A 26,020-nucleotide genomic window follows, 5' to 3' on the forward strand; every position below is an offset into this window, starting at 1 on the left:
ATATGCCAAGGAATCCTCAACAAATACCTTGCATGTAGGTGAAAAGAATCCCACCATATTGTGTCTTACACAATCCCATACTAGCAAAGCACACCAAATAGCACGATGAAGAGAATGAGGATATTGCCCACTATTGGTATAACTCCCAAAGTGCACGTGCAACTAAATTGACTCTTGCAATTGATTAATTTAATAATCACTTCTTAATCAATCAATTTACTGATGATAAATATATTCAACAACACAATTCAATCATGTACATCTCTCTCTTCCTCTCCCATCATCCTCTCTCTCTAGTTGTAGTACTAGAAAGAGACATGAAAATTCTACTCCATAGCCAAGCACAACAATCTAGCACAAGGAAGGCGATGAGCTATTGTTATAGCCCCCAAAGTGCATGTGTAACTAAACTGAAACATCAGTGTTGGGGTAGGCTATGGAGGATGTCAATGAGTAGGAGCCATGGCAAGTTAGGGCGTGCAGAGGAATGAGAGAGAGAGAGAGAGAGAGAGAGAGAGAGAGAGAGAGAGAGAGAGAGAGAGAGAGAGAGAGAGAGAGAGAGAGAATATTCGACACAATATAAAACGCTATGATTGTATTAAATCTTAAAAAGCCTTACATATATAAAGAGTGGAATTTGCCATGCAAAAAATCTACTGATAAATGGCATTTGCTTGCATGTTATAAATCTTGTTCCCATGGGTAGAGGGCTTGAAACCCAACAATCCCCCCCTCAAGTCTGAACTAAATACACCACTCTCATGATATCTCGAGTTTTTTTGTGTACTTGTCAACCATGAGTTATAGGTTCTCTCACAACCAAGGGTTTTGGTAGACCCATAACCAGGTGCTACTGTTAAGCTACCAACAAATGAGCTTTGGTTAACTTCCAAACCTTGGGTTTAAGGTGTACCCAACAACCTCATGAGAACTGGGACAACACGTTGAGAACTGGTCTTACCACTTATGTGTGGCAGTGTCTATATTACCGTACAAATTTATTTGGCATGGCAGTAATTGATAGCTTGTAAGCTAAAACAAGGCTTTTGGAAGATAATTGTGATTGTGTTGACAATAGACATACAAAACAAATCTATGACACTTGACATGGAAAATAATTTTTGAACTCTGTGTTGATGTACCAAGTGCTCGAAGCAAACAATTGGAAGAGTCTTCACTTGCTTTCTTTCTTGATAAGTGTTGGTTTTAAGAGTCTTACCGGTAGTGAGGTTGAATGTTCTCCTTAAATCTAGATGGAGATCTTTTGTGTATAGATACCTAAAGAAAGAGTTGACACCTCGCTCTGCCTCCACTTTACGTTTTGATAGAGTCGATAACCACTTCTCCAGAATAATGGGAATATGTTGATTTTGTTCATTTGTAGCTTGCTTTTCATGCATTTGAATCTTTTCCATTCCAAACGGCGTTTTGAGAAGCCCTTGGTTAGGTAGCATGCACGACACATGGCATTTTGAAATGCTTGATGTAGCCAAGCAATTTCCCTTTGTTCTTGCGTGAATTTTGATATGCTACTGCAAGTCAACGACTAGAACTTTGAGCATCTCAAGATACCAAGTGCTTTGACAACGTTTTGATATGTCATCACTTGCCTAGCACCATCTTTGCCTTGACTTATACAAGACATCGTTTTAGAAAGCTGTGAAATTGCCAAGCTCAACAAAACTGCCAACAATTGTAATGTTTCAAGATGCTCCACAATTTGTCAACAACAACTCCCCAATTGATGCTTTAAATTTGCTTGTGACTGCGTTCTCAAAGGCTAAATTTTTAGGTAGCGTTTCAATATGTTGACGTTTCTTGCAACATACCACAGATGGCAACGTTTTTGATGGGCGTTCCGATATGCTCCCTCTGTCTCGTAGGCAACCACAAGTGGACTGCATTTTGGGACGCTGCCTATGTAAAGAGCGTTTTGAGATGCTTTTCCAATGACCCTCCTAAAAACAGCCCTACAGGGTGAGCTCCTGCATGCGACACCGCTTGGGTTGTGAGGCAGCCTATCAAAACATTGTAGATTGCCTTTATGGTTGACGAGATGCCCCCCTGTGCTCCCCTCTGTACCGTGAAGAGTTTTCGCTTCAATTGGTGATGATGTGTTGAGATGCACACCCCCCAAGACCTCTGTAGCAAACAAAGGCAACATTTTGACATGTGCCACCTACAACCTGGCATGGCGACCCCTTCCTCAACGCACTTGGGCTTTGATACCACATGTTGGGGCAGGCTATGGAGGATGCGAGGGAGTAGGAGCCATGGCAGGTAGGGCGTGTAGAGGAGGGAAGCAATGTGTGTGTGTGTGTGTGTGTGTGAGAGAGAGAGAGAGAGAGAGAGAGAGAGAGAGAGAGAGAGAGAGAGAGAGAGAGAGAGAGAGAGAGAGAGAGAGAGAGAGAGAGAGAGAGAGAGAGAGAGACATTCAACACAATATAGAACACCCTGATTGTATTAATCTTAAAAAGCCTTACAAAGATAAAGAGTGGAATTTGCCATGCAAAAAATATGCTGATAATTGGCCTTTGCTTGCATGCTATAAAGCTTGTTCCCATGGGTGGAGGGCTTGAAACCCAACAAGGAGTTGGTCCTTAATCTTCACTTAATTCCTCCCTTTTTCAAAGTGATAGTGGGGTTAGTAGACGTGTTTGGATTTTTTACACAGCTTCTTGGCTATGGTCAAGGGGCTTAACATACACTTATTAGTTGCAAAAATTTTGAGGCTATGATGAGCTCGGTAGGGAGTTTAGAAACCAAGATTTGTGCTCACACACACACATTTAAATGAACTACCAATGCGATTTATTATGAAATTACTAAATGCAACGCAAGGAATTATGAGTTACGACCATATCAAGAAACAAAGAGAGAGTATGCATGAATGGTCTAGCTTAGAAGATGCTAATGTAAGAATGCTTGAGATCTAAGAAGAAAATGATTAATTAGGTCTAGGTTTTTGAACTGCTGGCTCTGATACCACTTGTTGGGTTTAGGGAGAGTGAGTTAGAGAAGCATTCATAATAATAGCATGCTAATTACAATGCTTATCACACAATGCACTTGATTGCTAAGTTGGTTGAAAAATGACTCCAAGAGAGGTGCTTAAATAGCACAAGGGAGGTAACATCTGTTGAACTCATACATGACAAGTTGGAAAAATCTATTCTAAGAGCCAAGCTCGAATTTGTATATTTAGGGGGTTTTATTCATGCCTACATGACTCCTACATGAGATTGTATGCTCTAGAAATGCTCCACATGGGATAGCCTACAACCAAGGCCTCTTTTGGCAATGCCACACATGCCACTCAGACAACCTAGAAAACAAGAGGTGTTCTCACACAACCATTCCTGAGTTAGAACAAAGCCGACAATCCCAACATGATTAGCTTCATGTTCAATAGTAACTCACGTTTTAATCCACTTCTACTTGTCTATTCAAAAAGCGTTTGTTGACATCAAAGTTGTAGACCTTGTTGTTTTCGGTCAAGGTAGAGTGCCATCTTTTGAAATCAGCTCTCTATCATGAGATATTTTTAAAATTGTCTAACTAGGTCTCCTTTTGATAGTTCACTCACTTATGGACATTATATTGTCGTTACTTCTTTACCCACTACTTTCCTCTCGAGGAGTGGTGGAGTCCTCCGTAAGAGGTGTGCGTGCATGGATAATTGGGTGTCTTCCAACCATGTTCAAACTCGCCCACATCTCCCATGTAGTTGGCATTCCCTTACACTTTTTGGATGCCTTCAAGACCCATTTTCCATAAAAACACATTTGAATCCGAAAAGAATTCCATTGGAACTTCTAAAGATTGCATGCCCCTTTTGGCACCTTAAGGTCATGAGATGCACTTTAGACTATTTTACATTGGCACAATAAATGATTGCTTCACCCTTTTGGTGCCATAAGGTTGTGAAATGCACCATACATCCATCTTTGTAATCTTGGTCCTTTCACTTTTTTTATTTTCTTTCCTTGGAATGGTCAATTCAAGAGAGAAAAATCATTTACTTAGACCAAAATTATGTTTGATGATAATATAATACACTTTTTCACTTGGATATTTGATATTTTCATTAAGAATGGTTGTTCCAAAATATAAGCCCTTTTTAAAGAAAAAGTTAGTTGCATTTGAAAGCTCATCCACAAAATGATAAGGAATGTTCCCATTATTAGCTTATTGACTACTTTACCCTATGGACACACCCAATTATTGAGAAGCAGTCGTAGTAGCTAATAATTGAGAGTCGAACAACACCGTAAATCTCCTTCATGAGCTCCAGTCTACAATCATCATACTCACGCATTGTTTAAACTGCTATCCATTAGGAGAAATATCAAGTAAAGCATTACAAGTCCAACTATCCTCTAAAAAAACATGCCCATACTAAACCACATACAACATGGCGATTCCCAAGCATCCCTTAGAATCACAAAGCGTGTACAAAGATCATAGTAATTAGCTATGTGCCAACAACATCCTAAAACGCTTGTAGTTGATATCTTAGTTCTTGAAGGCAACACAACTGTGGCAAAATTTCAATTTTCAATCCAATTGTTGAGAAGAATTGCATGATTGTCTCTATTTAGTAGGGTGTGCAATACATAAATCGATGCATTGTTTTGACAAATATATATATATATAACATAGTTTGGGTTCAATGGTAATGAGGGAATTTTGCTTTATGGGGGCGTCATATCTTACTTGTTAACCATCTATCACACTTGGATTTTGGTCTAATTTGGGTAGATCTAGGTGCTTCGTTGTTGGTTTGCATGCAATTTTGACAGGTAAATTATCCTTCAAGCATTGTGCTCATTATATTATGTGTTCACTTTTCTCATGGAGACCCATAGAAGCTAGCTTGATCTAGGTCCTTGTTGAACCAAACTCAAGATAATTAACAAAAAACCCATCACAAGAAAAATATAGCGCAATTAAGAAAGAATAGACCAAGTTGCCTCAACATGGTAAGGGCATGCCATCATCAACACTATATATCTTTGTGTGTATTTTGTTGCTCGATTCACCATCGCAAATTCCTTTGTGTAGCCCTTTCACATTATGCATGGGAACTTGGAGGCCTTCGTGTATTTTTCTACACAATTTAATACATCCAAGAGGCAGGCCAGACTCCCTCCCGAAAGACTTGAACTAAGGAAGTGGGACTCGGGTGTTCCTAGAGGGAGGGAGCGTGATGGCTTGTGTTTACATCCCAGTGCAGAATTCGTCCGAGGAGGTACGCGTAGATTTGGACCAGCTTCCTCGTGATGCTGCAGACATTCTCGACATCCTCAAGGCCGAGCAAGCCCCCCTGAACTTGTGGCTTGTTTTTGCGGTTAGTCTCACACACACACACACACACACACACACACACACACACACACACAGAGAGAGAGAGAGAGAGAGAGAGAGAGAGAGAGAGAGAGAGAGTTGGGCAGTAGCCGCTTCTGTCTGAACGTTCAATGCTGTACACTACACTTGGTCTTGAAAAAGTTTTCGTGTTGAGCGTAGCAGCACTGTCAAACTTTTCTGTCTTTCTCTTGTCTTCTTTCATTGTCTTCAATTACGTATAGGTCAAAAACGGCTTCTTATTTGATCAAATTTGTCAATTTCTATACTTAGAGGGGAAAAATTTTTCTGCAAATTTTGATTTTTTTTTTTTGCAGTAGCACAGTGATAAGATCGTACTTTCGCTTGCAGAGGAATACCACTGTAACTAGTTTGGAATAGTGATCTAATAATTCAACACTATATGCTACAATAGAATGTCAACAAGCATGAATGCATTGATTTGTCGACTTAGAACCTGAAGGACTCAATATTATCTTTTCGTTTCTCTTTCTCTCTTCCTCCTCTTTCAGAGAGTTTTTACGTCATATTTTCAGTTATCCGACTACTGATATTTAGTGAAATGCGCCCCTCTCTTTCCTCGCAAAGAGGGCGATTTTGAGAAGGAAAAGAGCCTATGTCAAGACAAGGAAGGACCATGAAAGAAGAGCATTAGGAAGTGCGAAATCAGCTTGTAGAGGTGCAACAAGTGCTCTCTTTGCTGAAAGTTTAGAAACTGTTGGGGACAAGGTGAGACTTGTAGGAGCAGAACCCTCGAGATAATTAAGAGCACACATAAACTCCAATTCCTCTCTTTCTCATCTCAAGAACAATCATGATGTATATATTCGTCTCCCCTATGTTTGCCAAATCATATCACCTCTACTACTAACATTCCCCCTAGAGCATCTCATAAGCCTAAAATTACAGCCATATCTAAAAAATCAAAGTCCCTTGAAGCGGTAATAGCAAGAGGAGTGGCAAGAAGGTCTTCAAATCTAGAGATAAGGATGTCAAGTTCGACAATTACAAAGGAATACGAGATGTCTCTAAGGCTGTGTTCAGATTACGCAAAAGCATCACCCCCACGCAGGCCTTTTCCATGGCGGAGCTGTAGCGAATCAGTTACCGCATCGTGGCTAGATCAAGTTGCTGCCAACAACACGATTTTGAGATCAAATTAATTCTTTGTTAAGGGTTGCAAAAGTGCTTGGACAGTTAGTGTTCCGGAGGGTAGATGTAATAGACTGGGACACTCCAAGTCTATTACGCATGAGAAAACTACAAACAACTGAACTGATTTTGAAAAGAGGGAGAGTGAGAGAAGAGGAGAGTAGACATGGAACGACGGAGTTGCGTCCCTAGATGCACTTGCCCCAAAGACCGCCGCCCCTTCTCAGTATTTCTTTATTATCATGCTTCACAAGGTACAATGTCCAAGGGTCCTCTCTTGATCGATGCTCCCAAGCTAATCTGTCAAAAGCTGGCGCCCCCAAAAGCTGTGACTTGCAAAAGCTCATGCTCCCAGAAGCTAGTGCTTAGAGAGCTGTCTGAAAATTGTAGAATCCCTTACTCTATGCTACGTCAGCAAGCTGCTCAAAAAGAAATCCATATGAACTGCCATGTTAGCATCTCTACACAATTTATGTGTGGTCCTGCTTTATTTATAGGTTTCTAGGCCCCTCGGCTAAGTTTTGCAAGCTGGAAGCCTAACCTCTTTAGGCCTCTCGCCCATAATCTGTAAGTTGGTAAAACTTATTTTGCTTCTCTTTAAAAGGGTTTAGTCGCCTCGGCCAGGTTCTGCCACTTAGCTACCACTTAGGCCATCCCACGTCTTCGGTTTGTGACAGTAGCGGCCACCCATTATACGGTTGTGGGTCCGGGAAAGGATGCCTACACTTTTGTGCAATCAATGAATGCCTTGAGAAACGCGTGTCCCTGCCCATACCCGTCTTCTACACAGCTTGAACCACCCCTAAGGATGTAAAGTTCAACCTCTACAATGTAAGTTCACCAAATAGTGTGAAGTTGCCTTTGCCCTCGACAATGTCATGATTTATACTTGTTATGAAAGTCCACTAACCAAGGGACATGCCCTCTCGTGGTTACAACACTTCATTGAATGGTCGTGGTTCTCTCCCGAATGGTTGCAATGTTTCATGTAAAGTGCAGCGGGAAGTGAATGTTGAACTTTGCTCAAGATGAGTGCTCCGAACTGTGCTCAAGGGTTCCTTTTACTTACGGAAGGGAGAGCCTTCCGTTCCTTTAATGTGTCACATGACACATCCAACCCTATGTGTCCGTGGACAAGCTACAACACGACAAGGGTTCAGTCAGTCTAGTCAGTTTAGATTTAGAAGTGATATGGCACTTTTATGAGTCTGTTCACAGACCGTGCATGTCCAGACACTTAGTGTAGATGCATATCCTCTGGTTGCACACAGCATGATCATAAGCATTCCCATCAGAATCCATCAGAATCCTTCAGGGGAATTTTCCAATGCATTTTACCTATTTTCCCTATTTTTGACATTTTTCACTTATTATTTTTAAGTGACTTTTGTTGGAAAGTAGGGTAGGGCAAATTGAGTAAGTTTGTATATAAGCAAACATAGGCTATCACTATTTGGCAGAAGAAGGAGAGCATCAGGCATTCACATGCAACAGGCCCTCTGGAGACACTTCTCAGCAAGACCCAACCTTGGGCGATTTCAGCCCTGGCGTTTGCCCTCCAAGCAAGAAACCACAGCCTAGCGTTTTTCCTCCAAGCACCCATCGCCAGGATAACCTCAGCCTTGGCGTTTTCCTTAGCAAGCATCATCGCCATGATCCCCCATTGCTAGCTTTTCCATCAGCAAGAAGTACCATCACCATAGCCTCTCAGTCCTAGCGTTTCCAGAACCCCAAGCGCCCTCTTTGCATGGCGTTTTTCAGAAGATAAAGAACCAACAGAAGTTCAGCTTTTAACAAGCCTAAGAACCGGCAGATTTCAGCCAGCAAAGGTCAGCCCACAGTAGCGTTTTTGGTTCCAGATCTTTTCAGCCATCAGCGTTTTTGGGACAGCAGCAGATCAGCCTTAGATTTCAGCCAGTAGCGTTTTTGGACAGCAGTACAAAAGCATCAGTTTTCAGCCCTTAGGTCGGTCTCGTCATCCCCGTCGTCGACATCGACCTAGCCTTGACTTGCATCAGTCACATGCATCCACTTTGTACTAGTTTGTGCGATCAATAGTAGACCACTCTCGCCGACGAGAGCGGGGCCTTCGGAGGCATCTCTGATGTCGTATTCTCTTCTCTCTCTCTCAGACTCATGCACCTTCATTCACAGTGTTCACCACTTTGTTTGTGTCCATTGCACTCTCTCACTAAAGGAACGGAAGGCTTTCCCTCCCGTAAGTAAAAGGAACCTTGAGCACAGTTTGGAGCACTCATCTTGAGCAAAGTTCAAACATTCATTCCGCTGTACCTTACATTGGTATCAGAGCTTTGACAGTGTTCTGTATCACTGAAGGAAAGAACCACAAGAATCACAAGAATTTTTTTGCTTGTTGCGGTCTCACGAACCCAAGTTCTCTTGGGCATGTCGATTCCTAGTCATGTTTTGAAGAGTGACAAGAATCCCAGGAAAGAACGGCTTGTCCGGACTCCCCTTGTGCCTCTTTTCACTCATTGAGAGCGGACCGTGCACTTAGCGGCCGGCCAATCGACGTGAGGTGGGAAAAAGCAACCTTGGCGTGAGCGCAAGGCCGCCAAGGCGCCCGCGGAAAAGAGCAGAACTCGGGTGAAGAGAAGATCCTTCTCAAACACAGTTTGCAAGTGAAAGAAAACCCTCAAGAACCTCAAGACCTTCAAGAACCCAAGAACCCAAGACCCTCAAGAACCCAAGTTCCTCGTGAACTTAAGAACCAAAGATCATAGTGCATGGTCATCACCTGAAGCGGAATGGATACTTCGCATGCAGGTGATGAGCATGAGAGAGGCGACGAAGAATTTTTCCCACCAGGAGGTTTTTCCGACCCTCCCCCTTCTCCATCTACGCCACGAATTGTACCAAATCCTATGGAGGCGATGGTCAAGTCGATGTTGGACATGATGGCACAACAGCAAGAAGCGAATCAAGAAGCGACTCGCGTTGCACTGGCACAACAAGAAGCGAATCGTGTTGCGTTGGCACAACAAGAAGCGACTTGCATTGTCTTAGAACATGAGCGTGAAGAACGAAACGAAAGAAATGCAATACAACAAGAAGTGACTCGCATTGCCTTGGAATGCGAGCGCAATGAATGAAAAGAAAGAAAAGCACAAAGAAAGGAGGAAGCCGAAGTAAGACGAGCGGCCTTGGAGGCCGATCGTGAGGTTCAAAGAGACCTCCGCACTCAAGAATTGGTTCGACAAGTTCTTGCCTCGAAGTTTGAACCAGCGAAAGATGTTGGTAGTTCCTCAAGTGGCGCAAGCTGGGATGCGGACTCCCACAACCCAGTCACAGAGAAGTTGATTTTCAGCAAGTATGATGGTAAGATGGATGCTACATTTATTCATTCTTGGTTGCATCAATGTAATGCTTATTTTGCGACAACTAAGAAGACAGGGAATAGCAAGGTTTTGACTGCAGCTATGTACCTTGCCGGTGATGCCATCAATTGGTACCACGCATGGCAAGAGGCACAATTAGCCGCGCCCCTAGAGAAAGCTGACGAATTCATGCCCCTTTCCTTCAATTGGACTGATTTCCAAGACAAGCTCAAGGCGCGGTTTATGCCACCTTAGTACCTCGCACGATTGAAGGACGGTTTGCGCGCTCTCAAGCAACATGGTATGCCGGTTATGTCTTTCTCTAATCGTGTTTTGTAGCTAGGTACCCAATTACGCAAGTCAAATGATGAGCGCAAAGAGGCATTCCTTTTTGGGTTAGACAAATATATCAAGTTTGATGTAGAAGTCTTCTATCCAATCGATCTCAACAAGGCGGTAGCGATTGCTCTCGCCCAAGAGATGAAGCACAACAAGGGAAAGCCTAAGGAGAACAAGACTTCCACAAGTACCTCGCAGACTTCTCAGAACCCTTATAATGGTAAGAACGGTAAGAATGGTAAGAACGGTAACTCTTCTAACCAATCTTCCAACAGAAAAGAATTCTTTCAATGAACCTAAGGGTAAGGCTAACACAATTGCTAAACCTAAGCTCACTCCATATGAAAAGGTAGCACAAGGAAATTTTAGGAGGATACATTACTTCGAAAGAGCAAAGCATCTATTTTAAAGAAGGTCGTTGTTTTCATTGTCACATTAAGGGTCACATAAAAAGAACATGTCCTAAGCTTGACTCTAATGAATCTAAAGAATCCACAGAACCCACTTCCTCTGTCAATGCAATCAATAACAACATGAGTGTGCCCCAAGTTTCTCCTGACCCTCCCATTGATGAGTCTCTCATTAAATGTTATGGTCATATGACGGGGGCAGCGTTTTGTCATATTGTTTGACCCAGGCAGTATGCATGATGTGATCAGTCCCTCTCTTGTTGAGAAAGCACGCCTAAAGGTTAGTCAGAAATGTTCTCTCGAGGTCTCTGGCTTTGCTCCTGGCATGGACTCTCATCACGAAAGAGTGCCTTGATGTGTTGTTTACAGTTCAACAAGCCGCTTTTCGTAGAAATTTTTTTGTCTCTCCTCTCTCAGGATGTGATGATTTTGGGCATTCGATGGTTTCGCAAGCATAACCCTTTGATTGGGTGGAAAATATGTTCACTTTGTTGGGTTAAAGGCCCAAATGACCCCCTTTTAATGCATATTTTAAAGGTTACTAACCTTTGGCCAAGTTCACATTGAACTTGGCCACTAACTTATTAAATTGGTCCTTATACAAATAATAAAGGGATAGTGAGTTTTTGTAACTCACTCACTTATCCCCTTGAAACATAGCGTGCTCTCTCTCTCTCTCTCTCTCTCTCTCTCTCTCTCTCTCTTTCTCTTTTTCGGCCATCTATCCCTGCACACACCCCGCACACTCTCGCTTGCTCTTTCACTTGCCACATCGCTGCGTCCCGTTGCGCGCTCATCAACTGGTATCAGAGCCCGATTAGGGTTTGTCCCCAAACCTGCAAACGCTGAATTTCAGCCAAGAAGGTCAACTTTCACGCGAGATTTTGCAATTTCGTCGCCATAGGACTCGTCTTCGGACACTAGAGAGCTCCTGGCAACCCAAATTGATCCAAAACAGGTTGAAATTAGGTCAAAAACAGCAAATTACAGGTTATGACAGCAAAATACAGGTTTTGTGAATGATGTATTAAGGTGTGGGAATACTTTTTCTAAGTCCCCGCTACCCGAAAACATTGAAATTGCTAGAAAACAAGCCCTAAAGCAGGTGTTTTAAGCAAATTTCAGATTTACACAAGTTTTTGCAAGTGTTTTTATGGTGCGATTACATTGGGGAAAGTGCAAATTGATGCAATCTACGCACGTTTGACAAATTTTGGCTATGTACGACCATTTGTGGCTCAATTTTATGCAATTTTGATGCTACAAATTGGGGCTTTTGTGTTTACATGCTTCTAAAGGCTGTGTATTGGTCTTATGTATGTCTTCTGAGGCTAAAAACAACTAAATTTGTTGTTTTCGAGCACAAATTCGCTCGCTGAAATTTCCTGCGCATAAATTTCAGAAATTGAATTTTGTGCCCAAATTACTCTTGTGACCATTTGGAGCTATAGTGCACATCTCTGTGAGGCTATACTCCGATTTTGCGCATTTTGCCCAAAAATTCAGTGTATTATCCCTCTTATTTCGTGCAACTATGGCCTCATCTTCTTTGGATGTGAAGAACCTCTTCGAGATTAGGAGGTTCGATGGAACAGGTTTTGATCTTTGGAAATAGGGAATCCTATTTCTTAAGGATTGCGAAGGGACACTCGAACAGGTAAAGCCACAGAATATGACGGAAGAAGCATAGGTTAGCATGAACAGGAAGGCCGTTACATACATTAAAATGGCCATGACCGATGAGACCGTCATTGATGTGAAAGGTCTCACGACTGCTTTTGATGTGTGGGAGAAGTTAAAGGGAATGTATGAAAATACAACGCCTGTCAACCAGGTGCACTTGATGCGAAAACTTGTTGGCATGTAACCAGATGAGTCCAAGAGCGCGGCAGATGTCACGTGACACATCCCAACTGTCACAAAGTGATGACGTGGCGGACAGCAGAAACCCTAATTTCTGCCAGAAACCCTAAAATTCCTGCAAACCCTAAAATCTGCCAAAAACCCTAATTCGCAGCAAACCCTAATTTTTGGAAACCCTAACTGCTGGCTGAAACCCTAATTTTTGGCGCCAGTGCCACGTGGCAGGGATTACGGATTTTTCGGAAATTGTGCCGCAATTTCCGAAAGAGAGAGAACTTGCCTTTTTTTTAATTAAAAAAAGAGACTCTCTCTAAGAGAGAGAACTGATGCTTTTGATTTTGAAAGCTTTTGGGGCTCTGCTTTTGGGCATCCCTTGTACCTTTAAATATGTGGAGAGGGCTTCACTCTCAGAGCATCTGGACGCAGAGTCTGAGAGTGAAACCCTAACCGCTCTCTTGTACTTTGCTGATTGATTAATACAAAAAGAAATACCGAAAGGGGCGCCAGTCTTTGGGGCCAATATCTCTAGGCACGGAACTCCGCCGGGCTAGTGCAAATCTATTGTGATCTGTGAATTGTTTTGAAGTGGTTATTTGGTGCTGTCGCGGTTGATTCTTGACTTGGAGTGTCCAAGTCTGTTACAGCGGTATCAGAGCACGGCCGATTTCTCTTCTACGAGAAATCCGATCCCCGAATTTTTTTTTCCGCGGCACCTATGGCTTTAGGCAATGATCAGTCGACTCCCTCTGCATCTGGAGATGCGGGCTGGGATCACAACGAAGATTCAGACAGAGAGTATGGCCCGCCTCGTTCTACTCAGGCGGAGCAAAGAGAGATGGAGCGTCGTCAATTGATTGGCGATGCAACAAAGATGATGCTCAATTTTGCCAAGGACCCAAAGATGGCAAAATATATGAACCAGACCTCTTTGGAAGAGGTACAGACGGAGTGGCAGAGAACCACAACACCACTTCCGAAACCCGCTCTCAAGAAACCTTTTGCCTCCAAGAAATATACGGAGAAGGAACTGGAGAACGTGGTTGATGCACGGATTGCTCAGCTTTTCGACGTGCAAAAGAAGGACAAAAAGCACGGCAAAAAGCAGAAGAAAGACACTGACTTCCCGGGATATTTGGGTCGTCAGTCGACTTTTGACAAGGCAAAGAAATTGAAGAAGCGCGTCAAGTTTGAAGACCTACCCAGTTCTTCTTCTTCTTCTTCTTCTTCTGATAGTTCTTCTAGCTCCTCGGATTCGAGCGAAGAAGACAGAAAAGGTAAAAAGCGAAGCAAGAAACAAAGCTTCGGAAAGGGCAAGAAAAAGGCAAAGAAGGCTACATCTCGCCCAGAGACTGACAGTTCTACTGAGGACTCGTCTACAGACAACTCAGATTCCGATGATGGAAACTTTTATGCGAACAAGAAGAATTTTTTTTACAAAGCCAACCAGTATGATTTTCTCGAAGATGAAAGCAAGAAAGTCCGAGAGTTTAAGGAAGGTGGCCACTCGATCAAGTTTGATACTTTTTCAGGATACTCAGATGCTTCGAAGGCTTTGTCTTTTATACAGCAGTATGACATCGCTTTCGCAGGAGGACGCTATTCAGAGCACTCCAAGATTCGGAGAGCGACCTCTTACCTTAAGGGGAATGCTCGTACTTGGTGGTCCACGCTTCTTTTAAACAAGAGTGCGCCAGTTAAATGGCTGAAATTTGAAAAGCTTTTTATTTCTTCTTGGTTGACGCAAGAATATGAACGAGATATACGAGCTCCTTGGAACCATCTGCGGATGACCAAGAAAGATACAATCAATGCTTATTGTGAAAGCTTCTGGAGCTCTTTTCTACCCGTCTCTTCATTCAAGAAGATCTCGTTCAGAGAACAGATTGAGCGGTTTACCTTGGGTCTACCTACAGAGATCCGAGATCACTGCTTGGAACAGAAGTCAGCTTCTATTCAGGAGTTGATGAGTCATGCGAAGCGGGGCTTTGCCATTCACTCTGGTAATTTGACCTACCCCACAGATAAGGCCATGACACAACGAGCCGAACAGACTTCTGGGAATGAAAGTAGAAAGAAAAAGAGCAACCCAGAGAAAAAGGATGCACGACCCAAGCTTACTCCTGAGGAGAGAGCTCGCTTCATCAGAGAGGGGAAGTGCTTTGGATGCGGGGAACATGGACATATCTCCGCGAAGTGCCCTAAAAAGGCACAAAAAGAACAGAATGATAAAGACGACGACAGGTCTGAGAGTTCGAGAGCAGCTGAGGAATGTGGCAGATAGAAAAGCAAAACTGGTACCACATGTCGTGGGACCTGCACCGAATCTAATGAATGAAAGTACAAACTTTGCCGCTTTTGGGGCAAAGTGAAGGATCAGGAAGCTCTTTTGAAGGAACCAAGGCCAACTTCTTTTCACTTGGAATTGGCGGCTCGATTTGGAATTACGCTCGACAGACTGACACCACAGGCAGAGGTAGTTCGATTGGCACCCGGATGGGATGTTGCCATTACACCGAGCATTGGCAAACTTCGTTTGCAATGACAGGGGTGTTCAGGGCACGCGAGTGACGTTCTACTCAGGATCCCTTGGTACCACAAGAACTACGCCGTGGTTGACTACTTGGCCGAGAAAGCGACTTTGATAAATGAAGGGCTTAGAGATTGTACTTGATGAACTTCAGTTTCTTACTCATTCTTTTGGGAGAAAACTTAACGTTGGATAAAGTTTTGACCCGATCAAAAGAACGCCAGGATTTTTCTCCACACTCATGCCGATTGCTTTTCGGAGGGCCTAAAGATCAAACCATTGATATGATACCTGGAAGCACGCCACCGAATTGGCCACCTTACCGTGTGAGCCGAGTACAGAATGAAAAGATTATGAGCCCAGTGAAAGACCTCTTGGAAAAGGGTCTTGTCCAGCCTAGTACTTCACCGTATTGCTCTCCAGTGTTGTTGGTTTTGAAGAAAGACAGATCTTGGAGAATGTGCATCGATTATAGCACTCTCAACGAAATCACCATCAAGAACAGATTTTCGATCCCTAGGATCGATGATATACTCGACAGGTTACAAGGATCCTCGTGCTTTAGCAGGATTGACTTGAAGAGTGGATATCATCAGATTAGGATAGCGCCAGGAGATGTCTACAAGACAGCTTTTCGGACGACTTTTGGGTTATTTGAGTTTTTGGTGATGCCTTTTGGCTTAACCAATGCTCTTGCGACATTTAACCGGATGATGGACAGGATTTTTCGAGAGCACATGCTATTTGTTGGCACTTTCTTTGACGACATCATTGTTTTCTCCAAGAATGAGGCAGAACACAGAGATCATCTGCTTCAAGTCTTTCAGGCATTACGAGATCACACGTTAGTGATTAATGCAAAGAAAAGTGAATTTTTCCTACCAGAGATACACTTTTTGGGACACATTGTGTCAGCAGCAGCAGGAGTGCAAATGGACCCGGCCAAGATAGAGACTATCCGTGATTGGCCCGATTTGAGGAATGTCCATGAAGTTAGAAGCTTCTTGGGACTGTGTTCGTACTACAGGCGGTTCATACGAAAGTTTGCAGAGGTTGCTTCCCCTTTGCATACCTTGACACAGAAAGGAGTACCTTTTTCGTGGGGACCCACAGAGGTGACTGCCTTTCGGACATTGAAAGAGAAATTGACTACGGGACCTATTTTGACTTTGCCGGACTTGCAGAAGTCATTTGAAGTATATTGTGATGCTTGTGGTCGTAGTTTGGGTGCAGTCTTGATGCAAGAAGGCCATGTCATAGCTTACGAGAGCCGTTTGTTCTCTAGGTCGGAGATGACACCACAGATCTATGAGAAAGAGCTTTTGGCGGTTATCCATGCTCTTACTCAGTGGTGGCATTACCTACTCGGAGCGGATTTTACTGTCTTTACAGACCATCAGAGTTTGCGCTACTTCTTGTCACAGAAGCAGCTTTCGGAAAAGCAGATGCGGTGGGCGAACATCTTGTCACAGTTCCACTTCCAGATTGTCCATGTGCAGGGATAGAAGAATGTGGTGGCAGATGCTTTATCTCGGAAACCGTTGGTTTTGGCTGTTTCCGCGAAACCTCATAGGAGCTTCAAGGATATGGTCGATCAGTATGCCACAGATACATATTTTGCAGATATTTTCACACGGATACGGGATGGGGAGAAAGTAGCTGGATACTCCCTTCGGGAAGGCTACTTGATGAAAAAGACTATGTTGTGCGTTACACAACCGTTGAGGGATAAGGTTAAATGCCACTGTCCACCTTTTACGGGTCACCGCGGCATTGCTACCACCATGAAGGGGGTAGAGAGATACTTCTTTGGGCCGAGACTCAAAAAGGATGTGGAAGAGCTTGTGTTCCTAGTACGTAGGTACTAACAGTTAGTGTCTGCTAAGACGGTTTATGGCTTTTGTCGGTTTTGCAAGCGTAATCGCGGTCGATTACAATGCTTTCAAGAGGGGGGTATGTCACAAAGTGATGACGTGGCGGACAATAGAAACCCTAAAATTCCTGCAAACCCTAAAATCTGCCAAAAACCCTAATTCGCAGCAAACCCTAATTTCTGGAAACCCTAATTGTTGCGCCAATGCCACGTGGCAAGGTTGTACGGATTTTCCGGAAATTGCGCCGCAATTTGCGTTGGCAGCTTTTGGGCGTTGCTTTTTGCATGAAAGAGAGAGAACTTGCTTTTTTTTTTTAATTAAAAAAAGAGACTCTCTCTAAGAGAAAGAACTGATGCTTTTGATTTTGAAAGCTTTTGGGGCTTTGCTTTTGGGCATCCCTTGTACCTTTAAATATGTGGAGAGGGCTTCACTTCTCAGAGCATCTGGACGTAGAGTCTGAGAGTGAAACCCTAACCGCTCTCTTGTACTTTGATGATTGATTAATACAAAAAGAAATACCGAAAGGGGCGCCAGTCTTTGGGGCCAATATCTCTAGGCACGGAACTCCGCCGGGCCAGTGCAAATCTATTGTGATCTGTGAATTGTTTTGAAGTGGTTATTTGGTGCTGTCGCGGTTGATTCTTGACTTGGAGTGTCCAAGTCTGTTACACCAACCCTATGTGTCCGTGGACAAGCTACACCACAGCAGGGTTCAGTCAGTCCGATCAAGTTAGATTAGCAGTGATCTGGCACTTTTGTGAGTCTATTCGTAGACCGTGCATGCCCAGTCACTTAGCATAGATGCATATCCTCCGGTTGCACACAGCATGATCCTTGGAATTCCCATCAGAATCCATTAGCATCAGTTAGGGGAATTTTCTAGTGCATTTAGCCTATTTTCTTATTTATTGGGATTTTCACTTATTATTTTTAAGCGACTTTCCTACAAAGGTAGGTAGGGCAATTTTGCTAAGTTAATATATAAGCAAACCAAAGTTAACACTTTCCTGCAGAAGAGGCAGCAGGAGCTTCCCGCTCAATAGGCAACTTCTTAGCAGTACCCCCCCTCAGCAGTAGACCCTCGCCATCCACTCCTTCCCTTTGGCGTTTCCTCCCAGCAAGCCATCGCCGACAAGTCCTCTTGCCTGGCGTTTCCAACCTCAGCAGATACATCCCAGCCAGCATTTTTCAGCCCTTGACAAAAACGCCAGCATCATTGCAGATTCAGCGTTTTTTCAGCCCTGTCAAAAACGGCAGCTCAGCAGTAGCAAAAACGTAGAATTCAGCAGTTGGATTCACGCAGTTTTCAGCATAGACACAGAAGCAGCTCAGCCCCAAGTTGGTTGCAGATGTTCCCCCATTTTCAGCCATAAAAACGCAGCCAAAACAGTCATTTTCAGCCACCAAGATGACCATGAAAATCAGCAGATAAAAGATCTCAGATTTCAGCCATCAAGTCGCCGTCGTCAACACCGTTGTCGTCATCGGCATAGTCCCATTGCACCAGTCCATTGCATTCGCATTGTACACCTTTGTGCAATCAAAGTAGACCACTCTCGCCGACGAGAGTGGGGCCTTCGGAGGAGGGTTTTACAACCTCTCGGGTGTCGTATCTCTTCTCTCTCCTTCTCTGAGTCTCATTCACTTGCACGCACAATATCCACTCACTTTGTTCGTAACCACAACACTCGACAAGACGGAAAACTCTCTCTTTCCCTAAGAACTAAAAGGAACCTTGAACAATAAAGATCACTAATCTTGAGAAAATACAACATTCATTCCGCTGCACCTTACAGCAGAGCACTTGTCGTTGTTCGCAAGTACTTTGTCACAGTTACAGGATTCTGGCTTGCCCCCTTTTGATGATAAGCTGAAAGCTATCTTCCTGCTTATGACCTTACCTGAGTCATGGGAAACTTTGGTGGTTTCGTTGTCCAATAACCCCAATTTGACCTTTGATGGTGTTAGGGGTTCTATCTTGAATGAAGAAATCAGGAGAAAAGCAAGCGGAGAGGGAGGCAGCTCTGCCAACATGGTTAGAGGCAAGACAGAATAGAAGAATGCTTATGCACAAAGGAGTAAGAGTAAGAGTAAAGAAAGGGGAAATGCAAGCAAAAGCAAGGGTGATATGACTTGCGATCAATGTGGTAGAAAAGGTCACAAGAAACCCGATTGCAGGTACTATAAAACTGAGTTAGAAAGGAAAAAGAATGGCGGAGACAAAAAGAAAGAGAAGAAGGAAGTCAAGGCAGGTGCACAGGATAGCTCAAAGGACAAAGAGAAGGCCAATGTGGCTTTTAGTGTCGTGATTGAGGAGCTGTCAGATATAGAGGACATCTTGTGTGCCACTTTGTCAGATGATGATGCTTATGACTTTGATGCCTCTCTAAATGTTCATTCAGAGGACATGCAGATCACCAAGAGTGATCTTATTGATGCTTTGTTGACTGTCAATGATGCGTTGTCCCAGACTTGGATTGTTGATTCCGGTGCTTCATTTCATGTGACTCCTATCAAGGAGTGTTTCTCTACTTTTGATGTAGGCAAGCGTGGCCATGTATACCTTGGAAACAATCATGTATGTTCCATTGAGGATATTGGCACTGTGCATCTCTCCATAGATGGCACAGATGAGCTTGTCTTGCATGATGTTAGATATGTGCTGGGAATCAAGAAGAGTCTGCTTTCTGTTGGTCAGATGGATATGCATGGTTACAGCATCTTGTTTGAGAGAGGATCATGGAAAATGACCAAAGGCTCAAGGCTGATTGTAAAGGGCACAAAGAAAGGGACACTTTACTGCATGCATGGAAAGGCCGTGTTGGGCAAGTTTATTGCATTGGTTGAAATTAACTCTCACATGGAGTTGTGGCACAAGGGGCTTGGCCATATGAGCCAAAAGGGCCTTTCTAAGCTTTGTACTTTGAACAAGCTTGATGCTAAAGGCACAAAGCTTGACTTTTGTAATGAATGTCAATATGGCAAGCAAGTAAAGCGTTCTTATTACTCTGGTGTCTCTCATAAATCTTGTGTGCTTGATCTTGTACATTCTGATGTATGTAGCATGCCTACTAAGTCTATGGGTGGTGCATGTTATTTTGTCTCCTTTGTTGATGATCATTCTAGGAAAATTTGGGTCTATTTGCTTAAGTCTAAAAATAAAGCCTTTGTTGCGTTTAAGAGATTTCATACATTTGTGACCACCCAAATAGGTAGAAAGCTAAAATGCATGCGTACAGACAATGGGGGGGAGTACACAAGTGCTGAATTTAACAAGTTTTGTGAAAATTTGGGCATTAAGAGGGAGCTTACTGTGCCATACAACCCCTCTTCTAATGGTGTGGCTGAAAGATTCAATAGGACACTTTGTGAGAGGGGGAGATGCATGCTGTCCACATCTAATCTCTCTCATGGATTTTGGGGAGAAGCTTTGAAAACTGCAGTGCATATATGCAATCGATCCCCTCACATGTCTTTGAAAGGTGACATCCCTGAAGAGGTTTGGTTTGGCAAGCCTGCTTCATATGATCACTTACGCATTTTTGGTTGCGAAGCTTTCGTGCATGTTAGACCTGAGTTGAGGAGTAAACTAGATGTGAAGTCCATTAAAGATCTCTTCATGGGATATGGTGAAGAAGGCGAAATGGGTTACAGGATTTGGTTACCTCAGCTCAAAAGGGTTGTACGTAGACGGGATGTTGTTTCTAATGAGGCAAGGCTGCTTCAAAACAATTGTGCCTCAAAGCATGACCATAAAAGGGTGAAATTTCAGCATGACCAGCCACCTGTTAGGCCTATTTTTGACGCTCAGGATGCACCACAAATGGCTGAAAATGTAGATGATCCAGTGGTGTTTGAGCCAGATGATGTTGGACAGCAAATTAAGGCTCCTGAAGGGCATTTGCAGCCAAGAAACAATGCTGAAAATGGTGCTGAAAATGATGTACAGCAGCCCATTGTTGATGATTTTGTCGTGCCACTTGATGTAAACCCATTGCTGGATAATGTGGATCATTGGGTGAGGCGGTCTACTTGTCAAAGACGGCCTGTGAGTCGATATGACCCCTCTTTGCATTACATTATGTTGACAGATGAGGGAGAGCCTCTTACGTATAAAGAGGCAAAGACATGTGAGCACATAAACAAGTGGGAGCTTGCTATGCAGGAAGAGATTAAAGCTTTGCATGCTAATCATACTTGGGATTTGGTTGAATTGCCCAAAGGAAGGAAGGCTATTCCTAACAAATGGGTGTATAAAATCAAAACTATTGATACAAAACCCTAGTATAAGGCAAGGCTTGTTGCAAAGGGATATGTTCAAACCAAGGGCATAGACTTTCAAGAAGTGTTCTCTCCTGTTGTGAAGATGACCACTTTGCGTGTATTGTTTGCCATTGTGGATGCTCTTGATTTGGAAATGGACCAAATGGATGTACATACTGCTTTCTTGCATGGTGATGTGGAAGAAGAGCTTTACATGAAGCAACCGGAGGGTTTTGTTATTCCAGGCAAGGAACATTTGGTATGTATGCTCAATAGAAGCTTGTATGGGCTGAAACAATTATGTAGACAATGGTACAAGAAGTTTGATCGCTTCATGCTTAAACATGGTTACAAAAGAAGCCATGCAGACCATTGTTTGTATACCAAACGTGATGAGGATGGAAGCCCTATCATTCTTGTGCTCTATGTAGACGATATGTTGATAGCTGCAAAGAAAAGAAGCACTGTTGATGCTCTTAAAGGTCAGCTGAAATCTGCGTTTTCAATGAAAGACCTTGGGGCAACTGAACATATACTTGGAGTGCGTGTTACACGGCAAAGAGACAAGCGCCTATTGTATTTGTCGCAAGAAAAGTACATTGAAAAGATGCTTGACAGATTTAACATGGTTGAAGCAAAGCCTCTTGGTGGGCCATTACAACCATATGTCAAAATCTCCAAGGATGATTGCCCCAAGTCAAAGGAAGAAACCAATGACATGCAAAGTGTACCTTATGCTTCAGCTTGTGGTTCACTTATGTATGCTATGGTTGCTACTAGGCCTGACATAGCCCATGCAGTGGGAGTTGTGAGCCAATTTATGGCCAATCCAGGCAGGTCGCATTAGGATGTAGTGAAGTCCATTATGAGGTACTTGAAAGGGACTAAAAACAAATGCCTCTGCTATGGTAAAGGACCAATGGAGTTGAAGGGATTTTGTGACTCTGACATGGCTGGTATGTGGATACACGGAAATCCACAAGTGGCTATGTATTTACTCTTGCGGGAGGTGCTGTTTCATGGTGTTCTAGATTGCAAAAGATTGTTGCATTGTCTACGACAGAGGCTGAATATATTTCAACCACTGAGGCTTCCAAAGAAGCTATTTGGTTAGCACGCCTATGCAGTGAGTTTGGTTTGCTTGCCAAGGCACCTATGCTTGGTTGTGATAGCCAGAGTGCCATATGTCTGGCAAAGAACGCCATATTTTATGCACGCACAAAGCATATTGATGTGCGGTATCACTTCATACGAGAAGTGCTTGAGGATGGCCTTATTACATTGGTTAAGGTCCATACATCACAAAATCCAGCCGATGCTCTCACTAAGTGCTTACCCAAAGCACATCATCTATGCATAGAGATGGTGGGAGTCACGTAGCTTAAAGGCGCCATTGATGCCTTTAAGTGGGAGGTTGTTGGGTTAAAGGCCCAAATGGCCCCCTTTTAATGTATATTTTAAAGGTTACTAACCTTTGGCCAAGTTCACATTGAACTTGGCCACTAACTTATTAAATTGGTCCTTATACAAATAATAAAGGGATAGTGAGTTTTTGTAACTCACTCACTTATCCCCTTGAAATATAGCGTTCTCTCTCTCTCTCTCTCTCTCTCTCTCTCTCTTTCGATCTGCTAGCGCCCAGCTTCCTGCTGGCCTTCGCCATCTCTCCCTGCACACACCCCACACACTCTCGCGTTCTCTTTCACTTGCACACACCGTCACGCGCTCATCACACTTTCAATGCCAAAAGTGACTCTCCCATTGTCATTCGTGGAGAGGAAGTTCTTCATTCTCCCTCTCTCATTGCAAATGTGCAGGGGAAGATTGAACGGATTCAGGAGAAGGAGACTCTCTCAGTCTCTTCTTCTCCAAAGCATGACACACAGAATTTGCATGATGATATGCATGATGATTTGAATGATAATGATGAGCATGATGATTTGGATGACACTGACAAGTATGATGATTTACATGATCAAGATGTGATTTCTCACAAGCATGATGATTTGCATGAAAATGACGTGATTGTTCACAAGGAGGATGAGTTAGTTGATGCTTTTTCTAGCGAAGCTAACCTCGTTGCATATTTGATCAATCACGAAGGATCGATCTTGGCTCTCGAGCCTAGGTCCAAAGAACCCGCACAGGAAGTATTATGTGTTCGCATGATTGGTCAACACGCATTGTCCGAGTGTTTCATTCATGATCGTTTCTTGGCTTTTCGTCAGCGTCTTTATGTGATCCCTTTTCCTAGGCATGACATATTATACGTTGAGCACGTTTCACTCATGAATGAGCACGAATGTATTCGGATTGTTCATGAAAAGTATGCATTCAAGGAAGTCACATTCCATGTCTCTTCCTTGGCATGGCACATTTATAGAAAGAGCACATGAAAGTATGAGCACCAAGCATGGGCATTTCCGTTGGAAATTGCCACAGTTGATTAATTTAGATCAGCAAGACAAGATTCGATCTCATTGTTTGCGTGTATGTGGTGAACGGTTTGGCACTCCGTCTATTTGTTCATCTACATTGCATGCACAGTCCTTAGGGAGACGATATTTTTTCCACTGACTTTACATGGAATAGGTATGCATGTTCATGGTTTTGTGTTGGAAATGGTTTTAGGATTTTTCAGCACATGGAGATTCTTGAAGAAGAAAGAAGCATGACACTCGACGAAGTTGAAGCATTGAAGGAGCCACACAAGACTCTGTATCGCTTTTGGCGCGGCCCAAAGAAGCAAGCGTTGCAGACCTTTATGAAGTTCAAGTACCGCACGACCCACACATCAGAGTGGGCCGGCGAAGAGTCCCTTCCAGGATTCTGGATGTTATTGGTGATCTCCCTCGACGCCATACAGTTCGGTACCAGTACCTCACTTTGAAAAGGAGGGGATGTCATGTGACACATCCAACCCTATGTGTCCGTGGACAAGCTACAGTACGACAAGGGTTCAGTCAGTCCAGTCAGGCACTTTTGTGAGGTTGTTCGCAGACCGTGCATGTCCAGACACTTAGTGTAGATGCATATCCTCTGGTTGCACATAGCATGATCATAAGCATTCCCATCAGAATCCATCAGAATCCTTCAGGAGAATTTTCCAGTGCATTTTACCTATTTTTCTTATTTTTGACATTTTTCACTTATTATTTTTAAGTGACTTTTGTTGGAAAGTAGGTAGGGCAAATTGACTAAGTTTGTATATAAGCAAACCTAGGCTATCACTATTTGACAGAAGAAGAAGGAGAGCATCAGACACACATGCAACAGGCCCTTTGGAGACACTTCTCAGCAAGACCCAACCTTGGGCAATTTCAGCCTTGGCGTTTGCCCTCTAAGCAAGAAACCACAGCCTAGCGTTTTTCTTCCAAGCACCCATCGCCAGGATAACCTCAGCCTTGGTGTTTTCCTTAGCAAGCATCATCACCATGATCCCCCATTGCTAGCGTTTTCATCAGTAAGAAGTACCATCGCCATAGCCTCTCAGCCCTAGCGTTTCCAGAACCCCAAGCGCCCTCTTTGCATGGCGTTTTTCAGAAGATAAAGAACCAACAGAAATTCAGCCTTTAACAAACCTAAGAACCGGTAGATTTCAGCCGGCAAAGATCAGCCCACAGTAGCATTTTTGGTTCCAGATCTTTTCAGCCATCAGCGTTTTTTGGGACAGCAGCAGATCAGCGTTAGATTTCAGCCAGTAGCGTTTTTGGACAGCAGTACAAAAGCATCAGTTTTCAGCCCTTAGATCGGTCTCGTCATCCCCGTCGTCAACATCGACCTAGCCTAGACTTGCATCAGTCATATGCATCCACTTTGTACCAGTTTGTGCAATCAATAGTAGACCACTCTCGTCGACGAGAGTGGGGCCTTCGGAGGAGGGTTTTACAACATCTCTGGTGTCGTTTTCTCTTCTCTATCTCTCAGACTCATGCACCTTCATTCACAGTGTTCACCACTTTGTTTGTGTCCATTGCACTCTCTCACTAAAGGAACGGAAGGCTCTCCCTCTCGTAAGTAAAAGGAACCTTGAGCACAGTTCGGAGCACTCATCTTGAGCAAAGTTCAAACATTCATTTTAAGCACAGTTCGGAGCACTCATCTTGAGCAAAGTTCAAACATTCATTCCGCTGCACCTTACATTAATGGGAGAGTGCAAATGATCACAAACAAAGTGGATAAACACTGTGAATGAAGGTGTTGAGACTGAGAGATAGAGGGAGAAGAATACAACACCAGAATGTTGTCAAACCCTCCTCCAAGGGCCCCACCCACTCTCTATGGGGAGAGCGGTCTACTATTGATTGCACAAATCTCTACAATGCAATGGACTTGCTGACGATGTCGACGACGATGAGGACGGCGGACGGGCTGAAAACTGAAAACGCTAAGGTTTGAAATCTGCAAATCTTGTATCTGTTGAATTCTGACTCTATGTCGGTGACGACGACGACGCGACGATGATGCGCTGAAAACGCAGATGCTGAAATCTGCGAATAGCGAGCTGAATCTGCAAATGCTGGCTAATCTGACTGTGTGGCGAGGATCTGCTGCGCGAGAAGGTGAGATCTGCGAGGTTTGGGGGACTGCGGTACGGAGGCTAACTGTTGAAAATGCGAAACGGTGGTCACTTCCAACACAAAAACATGAACATACCCATTCCATGTAGAGTGATTGGAAAAAGACTATTCTTTCCAAAAAACTGTGCATGCAATGCAGATGAACAAAGTGACGAAGTGCCAAACCGTTCATCAAACACACGCAAACCGTGAGATCGAATCTTGACTTTTTGATGTAAATCAATCAACTGTGGCAAATCACAATGGAAATGCCGATGCTTGATGCTCAATCCTTCTTTTGCTCTTTCGGATACTGTGTCATGCCAAGGAA

General features: G+C 43.5%; 1 protein-coding gene across 1 annotated transcript in view; it reads left to right on the forward strand.

Annotated features, from left to right (window-relative positions):
• Positions 1–5,131: 5,131 nt before the first annotated feature.
• The window catches only part of ELF8 (binding protein), a 100,855-nt gene continuing 79,966 nt past the window's right edge, over positions 5,132–26,020 (forward strand). Inside the window, exon 1 of the mRNA XM_086482754.1 lies at positions 5,132–5,350. Coding sequence (XP_086338880.1) covers positions 5,210–5,350 — 141 coding nt within the window. The 5' untranslated portion in view covers positions 5,132–5,209. The remainder of the gene's footprint in view (positions 5,351–26,020) is intronic.

Source organism: Adiantum capillus-veneris, chromosome 15 (assembly GCF_014529385.1).
Source record: "Adiantum capillus-veneris isolate H3 chromosome 15, ASM1452938v2, whole genome shotgun sequence".
NCBI classification, from domain to species: Eukaryota; Viridiplantae; Streptophyta; class Polypodiopsida; order Polypodiales; family Pteridaceae; genus Adiantum; species Adiantum capillus-veneris.